General features: G+C 41.4%; 1 protein-coding gene across 1 annotated transcript; it reads left to right on the top strand.

The window, feature by feature from the left end:
• Positions 1-369: 369 nt before the first annotated feature.
• Positions 370-4191, top strand: LOC128503823 (protein Wnt-11b). Its single transcript, XM_053474015.1, has 5 exons — positions 370-443; positions 1370-1605; positions 1955-2232; positions 2598-2890; positions 3900-4191. The coding sequence occupies exons 1-5, from the start codon at positions 370-372 to the stop codon at positions 4072-4074; spliced, it is 1056 nt and encodes a 351-aa protein (XP_053329990.1). The 3' UTR covers positions 4075-4191.
• Positions 4192-7059: the final 2868 nt, after the last annotated feature.

The following is a 7059-nucleotide window of genomic DNA, read 5'->3' as shown; positions in this document are numbered from 1 at the left end:
ATAAAAGGACTACCTGTTAGTGTATTGGGGGACCTGCATTCTAGCCAACCTCTGACAGCAGCCACTTTCACACCAAAGCACCTGAACTGCGCATATCCGTCTCAGGGGGGGGGGTTGGGGGCAAGTGATGTCAGAAGGCATTTAAATTCTGGAGGGAGTCTGCTCTTCGGCAGTAGAGACCCTTGGAGAGTAGGGTGATAACACAGAGCCTCACAGTCACTCTTTAGCGAGCACCAGCCACTTACTACTAGAACTTTTCACTTTTTGAAAACAAAAATTGTCACAACCCTCACTAGAGACGCCGGATCACTTCACGGGAGTCCCCACCTGACCCGCTTCCTCGCACCGGGACCTTCTCCAGCTCCGGGAATGTCTCCAGTCCGGGTTTGGATTGCCCTCCTCCTTCTGTGTTGCTCCAGTTCGTGCCGTGCGATCCAGTGGCTGTAAGTACTTTTACTACCCTAATCCGTTAACTAGTCATGGGCACCTGGTAATGGACGTGCCCGAAGGCTCGTGTCAATGTCTATATTAATGTCTATATGAATATAGAACTCTATGTAGTTGTAAGGATCAGTTCACCTTAGAAACAATTCGTGGGGTTTGATACCCCTAGCAGCTCTGTGTTTTGCCCTGGCACCCCCTCCTGCGGCTTTTATCAGCAGCCGGCTTTTATCTCCGGACCCACCTTGTCCCTCTCCCCCAGACGGATCACGTCACGACTACTTCGCAATTTGTTGTGACCCTTTGGTGGCTTTCATATGTGTTCTGGTGCATTCAGTTGCTAAATGCAGACCCCAGCGCTCTTCCCTTTCATTGCATGGATTCTCTTTTTTTATTAGCTTAATATAAACTATTGGCATAACAGTCTGCGTTAACTACAAAAATCGTCATAATAGTCATAATAGTGGACTTTTTCCTGAATCGCATGCTATTGGTTTTGTAATTATAGGTTCTCTTTGTTAAATGAAAAAGATCAATGATTAGTGGCACATAAGACCTTTTTGTAATGTCCTCTGTCCACAGCCAGTTACTGGCCACAAGGATTTCTCCTCTTTAGGTTTTTGTTGGAAATGTCTATAATACTTTCTCATAGACCAGAACTTTTCATATATGTTTACGGTAGATATTTTCACATTATATTACCCTTTTATCTTAGAAGTATATGGCTGTGTGCGGGGTTTATGATATAATATAAGTTATAATATGCTTCACCTCCTTTAACCTTGTTTATGAAATAATGGTGGAAATGTTTATTCAGTAGAAGATTTTACTGAGCGGACCTGCTCTTAATGTTTGAATCTTTTGTAAAGTTCACTAGGAATCCCAGGTTTGATGGAGAGTAACATGTCTTCTGTGTTTGCCTTCGCAGTGGTTTGACCATAAATGGCAGCTTGGTGGCTTGGAATGAGAGTGAGCACTGCAAAGTGTTGGAGCGTCTCGTCCCTGACCAGACCCATCTCTGCAAAAGGAACTTGGAACTAATGCAAAGTGTTGTAAATGCTGCTAAACAGACCAAGCTGATTTGCCAGTTAACCTTTTCCGACATGCGTTGGAATTGCTCATCCATAGAACACGCTCCATATTTCACCCCTGACTTGGCGAAAGGTAATCCCCCCAAAAAGTTCATGGTGGGAGGTGGGCATGTGTGGTATTTTGAACCTTTTACATGCTTTAGTTTGCTCAAAGTTAACATTTCCATGTGAGGTTGCAGAGCTTGCATAACCAACAGTGGTAGAAGCCTTTGCAGTCCTATGTCAAAACGTATTCGCTCTAAATTTTTAAAAAGCTAATTTTTGAAATGGTTAGGGTGGAGGTGGGTAGGCCTTTTTAAATGATCTTGTTCCTTTTTGGCATAAACACTGTAGATGTTACTGAAGTGTCCTTCAGATAAAGGATTGAAGCTTGAAATGTATGGACCTGTAATAAAGTTTTCAAATCATTATCTATATTATAGGAACCCGAGAGTCTGCCTTTGTTAATGCTTTGGCATCTGCTGCTTTGAGTCACTCTATTGCTCGTGCCTGCGCCTCAGGGGAGCTCCCCACGTGTTCCTGTGGCTCTACACCAGCTGAAGTGTCTGGACCGAGCTTTCGTTGGGGCGGATGTGGAGACAATTTGCGCTATGGCCTCCAGATGGGCTCTGCCTTTGTTGATGCACCCATGAAATCCAGCAAATCCGGAACACAAGCTACCAAACTCATGAACCTTCACAATAATGCTGTTGGAAGACAGGTAAGAGTATGTCCTGTACTATAGAGTTTAAGTCGGCCTGCAAACTATATTTCGTATGGCAGAAACATTGGCATTGTCTGCCTTTTTTAATAGTTTGTGATCAGAGGGAAGTCAAATCTGGAATGTTTTCTGCAGGGGTAGGCACCAACATTGCTCATGGTGGACATTTACTGGGGTCTGTGGTAGACAATTTACTGATGTTCTGTGGACCTTCAAAAACCTTGCCACCGACGCGAGTGTCCTTTTACAGACACTTTGCCTATCCCTGATTTTTATGCTTGTACCCCTCAACAAAAAATTTGGGTGGACTGATGGTTCGTATAACCTTAATGTCTCACTCTTGGCTTTTTTTGCTACCACTACAGGTGCTTGCGGAATCTCTCGAAACAAAATGCAAGTGTCATGGGGTTTCTGGATCCTGCTCTGTGAAGACTTGCTGGAAGGGACTTCAGGATTTATCCAGTGTAGCTAACGAACTTAAATCAAAATATTTGGCTGCAACCAAAGTGATTCACAGACAGATGGGAATTCGCAAGCAGTTGGTTCCTAGAGAGTTGGATATCAGGCCTGTCAGGGAGTCTGAACTGGTGTATTTAATCAGCTCCCCTGACTACTGCACTAGAAACCCTAAGCTGGGGTCATATGGAACACAGGACAGGTGAGCAAATGTATTCAGAGTGGTTAAATCTGTGCTTCTAGCAACAAAATACCCCCTTTGTGTTCATTTCTCCTCCCTAAGATATAATTATTCAGAAAATATACATATGGTGTATGTGCAGCTGTGATGTTTCTTTCTTTGAACCTGTTACCTATGTAGAGGGCAACAGCTAGTTTCTTGATGAGTTAGAAGTACAGATCTGGAATAGTTCATGTGGAAATGTAATTTGTGGACACCTGCAGATTAGTTCTGCTCTCAGAGGGTTGCTTGGTTTTCTAAAACCTACCCCTCGTGTGATGAAGGGTTCAGAGGACTGATGCTAAAGTATGTGACCCAGCAACTAAACTTGAGTCTTAGGATATGAGGTTGCTTCTCTAGTGCACTCTGTTCCTACTTGGGTCAAAAAAACTCTTGGAATTTACTATTCACAAGGAGCTTTTGACTTTCCCAGATGTGTCTGGAGTCCTTCACTCAGGAGTCCTGCTTGGGGGAAGAAACCTTTAATTAATATTATCTAAGGGCAATAGGCTAGCGTAAGAGAAAAAAATCTTGAATTATGAAATCACATGATCTCTATGAACCATGTAAGGAGATGATAAAATCTTAGTGTGTGTGTTGTCCGTGAAATATTTCATGGATGTGTATTTTTATGATAATGAGGAAAAGGCACAAGTCACAAGCTCTTGCTTTGTTCTCTTTAAAGAGACTAAAAACAGTCTTGTCACATGTAAATGAGCAGGAAGCCGCAAAATAGTCAGGGTGGTGTGAGAATAGCACAACAACTAAAGTGTATTCTCACCTTAACAGTCCTGTTTACTTTTGCCTCAATGAAAAGAGAATTTAGTATGTGTGCAGGCAATGGCTGAGCAACAAGAAGCTGACTCTGCTCTACTAACTTTCTGGCTAATTGTGCCCTTTGCCATCCATTCCAAACGCCATTTGAGATTTGATTGTCTTTACTTTTTGTGTGGTCATGAATGCTCACTTTATATATTTTTTTCCTTTTTAGGCTGTGTAACAAGACTTCAGTGGGCAGTGACAGTTGTAACTTGATGTGCTGTGGCCGCGGGTACAACGCCTACACCGAAACAATCGTGGAGCGCTGTCAGTGCAAATACTACTGGTGTTGCTATGTCACTTGCAAGAAATGCGAGCGGACTGTAGAACGTTATGTCTGCAAGTAATGCCATTGGGAGTTTCACAGTTTATGCTCCGATATCCCCAAACAGACACCGAAAATAAAACTTTTCTAAGAAACTTTAAAAGTTGGGGACTGAGACTATGGGGACTGATGGTGTACATGGGGCACTACAGTGCAGCTGGTCTGATCCTGTCCCCCTTTGAAGACAACACTTCACGTACAGTACACAGAACGCGGAACAGGTGTACATGGAATAAATAGAGGATAGCCAGCTCTCCTCCATGCTGTGATGTGGTACGGTCAAGCAATGCTCTGCCGGAAGGAGTTAGTGGTCACTTGAGTCAAAGTGTTTATTGCAAGTGGAAAAAAATGTACAGAGATATATATATTTACATGGTCATTGGCAAGGACTGTATTGTTGACCATGGCATAGTTTTACTGTAAAGAAATTTTTTTGTCTGTAATTTATATATATTTTTTAATAAAACTTTTTTTCTGCCATGACAGACCTTTTGTTCCTTTCTTTTAATCTGGTTAATTTTGTTCTCTTTGGAAGTCTATGGGTTTGGGTGGTGTACATGGGGATTCTGCCCTCCAACTTTTAATTGCATGGCATATTCGAGCCCTGGTTTTCAGTGCATTTTCTGCACCTGTGAACAGACAGTCTGACAGCTGGATGGGGGAGGGGAGCGATTGGCAGGTGCTTCTTGGAGGACTGTCTGTGCAGCTGCTGCATTGCAGGATCAAGCAGTAGAGCTTTACTGTAAAAGTATTACTTTGGGTGCTTGTAATCCTCAGAATTCCAAGGTTTTAACTGCCCAAAATACTTTTAATACCATGGAAAAAGCCAGTCTTTTTTTCCCCCTGCAGTGGAGGCAAAAATCTACCAAGAATATTTCTCAAATACATGTGAACTCCAGCTCATCCTAAGTCCACATGGAACTGGACACCCCCATCGTCTAGTTGTAATTTATGACCATCCGCTAACCTTAAAATGCACACTCGTGGGGGGTCTGAGCCTCACATACATGCTCAGGAATCTGAAGGTCTAAGTGCCTGTAGTTTTCAAGTGGCTAATGGACAAAGACGTTATTGGTGGCATCCGTTTATAAGCATTGTCTAATGAAAGCCCTTGTTTTGGGCCCTTCTCTAATATTGACTTAGACCTAGAGTTCATTCAGTGGAATATGGAAGATTATCAAAAACTCACTACTTAACCCATTCAGGCCCAGTGTGTCTTCATAAACAGAATCAGTTTTATGTATTTAATTTATTTTTTTTTAACTATATGTATGTTGAACCATGATTTCCCCCTTTCCCATATTTGATGAACCCGCACAAATTACACATAGTTTAGAAGTAGGGCCTTTAGAAATATAAACCTAATTAGTGATAAATAAACTATACTAAGGAAACAAAATCAGATGTCTTTTATTGTAAGTGCCACAACTGAACAATGACCCGATTTATGTTCAGCAGCATCCCCTGATTGCAATCATACCATATATATATTTTGTTCAATAAGGCATATTACGCATTTTTAATACTACTGACGGTTTTTTTAAAATAATTTTTTAGTTACAGTGGTAGGGCTTTTTTGTGTTTTTTTTATTCCCTGCCGTATGGCTTGAGTTCCCTTTGAGGATCTCTCATACATTTGTGATGCCAGTGGTAAGGTGACATTACTGGGATCAAAATCATTTTTATTTATTTAATTATTTTATTTAATTTTTACCTTTTGTATTTTTTTTTCAATTCCGGGAAGGAGGAAAAACTTTTTTTCTCCTCCTCTTCCTGACCGGTCTTTGCTGATCACACTGCGACAGCGAGCAGGGCTTGCAAATAGCCATCAGGGTCTAGAAAGAACCTCTTGAGTCTCTCCTGTCCTCAAGTGAGCTTCCAATGTGTGTCAACACTGACACCTACTGGAAGGGAATGCCCTATCACGTGATCGGGAATTTCTTCTGTAATAGTGTACCGACGCGCATGCTGTCATACACGATCTGCAGACAGGGGAGAGTCCAGGCCATTAAAAAAATCCTGATCTATTGTGTACCGCTGCAACAAAGTCAGGATGTACAGGTACATCCCAGGGGCAAACAGAGTATTAGGAATCCGGGGCGGATCCTGTATGTGGCACCCCCACTTTTAAAATTAACGTTGGCAACAATATTTATTGCACAAATTTGTAAACTGTATGCCAATTGAAAATAAAATATTAACTAGCATAACGCCTACCATTACATATTGAGCCAGACATGGACAGTGGTACAGTATAACTCCTATAACTATACACTAAGCCAGACATGGTTGGTAGTACAGCATAATACCTATCACTATATACTGAGCCAGACATTGACGGTGGTACAGCATAACTGCTAACATTACATGCTGAGCCAGGCATTTACGGTGGTACAACATAACTGCTATCATTGTACTAACTCCTATAAGTATACACTGAGCCAGACATTGATGGTGGTACAGCATAATACTTATCACTTTACACTGAGCCAGACATTGACGGTTATAACTCCTATCAATATGTACTGAGACAGACACTGATGTGGTAGGCTCAGTACATAGTAGATTTACAGATTCGTCCATCTGGTTATAAGGGTGGAGCCTCACACACATACATACACATATACAAATACATATACTGCCCTTGCACACATACATTGCCTAACGCTAAGGTGACCAGATTTTTTAAATTAAATCCGGGCACATTTTTTTTTAAATTGGCAAAGGGTAAAAAACCTTTTTATAAGCATTCAATTCTTCAAAGTATATATGCAGTTTGTGTTTATGAAGTGATTGCATGATATATATGTTATTTCTCAAATTTCATCCACGAAATAAAAAAAAATACTTCTTAGAATCTTTTGGGCAGATTGAGAGTATCATGGGCCTGGTGCTGAGGATTAAAATAGACAGAGTCTTAACTCCTCAGCATCCATGTGTGCTGGATAAAGATGACATAAGAGCACGGCAGATAATATAGGATAGAATCTTATGTGATGGGATTGGG

The sequence above is a fragment of the Spea bombifrons genome, chromosome 8, assembly GCF_027358695.1.
Source record: "Spea bombifrons isolate aSpeBom1 chromosome 8, aSpeBom1.2.pri, whole genome shotgun sequence".
NCBI classification, from domain to species: domain Eukaryota; kingdom Metazoa; phylum Chordata; class Amphibia; order Anura; family Pelobatidae; genus Spea; species Spea bombifrons.
The sequence above is the reverse complement of the archived record's forward strand: the minus strand, read 5'-3'. Positions and strand labels throughout refer to the sequence as shown.

Coding starts and splice junctions, on each gene's coding strand:
- LOC128503823 (XM_053474015.1), top strand. CDS start 370: ATGTCTCCAGTCCGGGTTTGGATTGCCCTCCTCCTTCTGTGTTGCTCC. Junction 2,233..2,597: donor ATAATGCTGTTGGAAGACAG/GTAAGAGTATGT, acceptor CTACCACTACAG/GTGCTTGCGGAATCTCTCGA. Junction 2,891..3,899: donor TCATATGGAACACAGGACAG/GTGAGCAAATGT, acceptor TTTCCTTTTTAG/GCTGTGTAACAAGACTTCAG.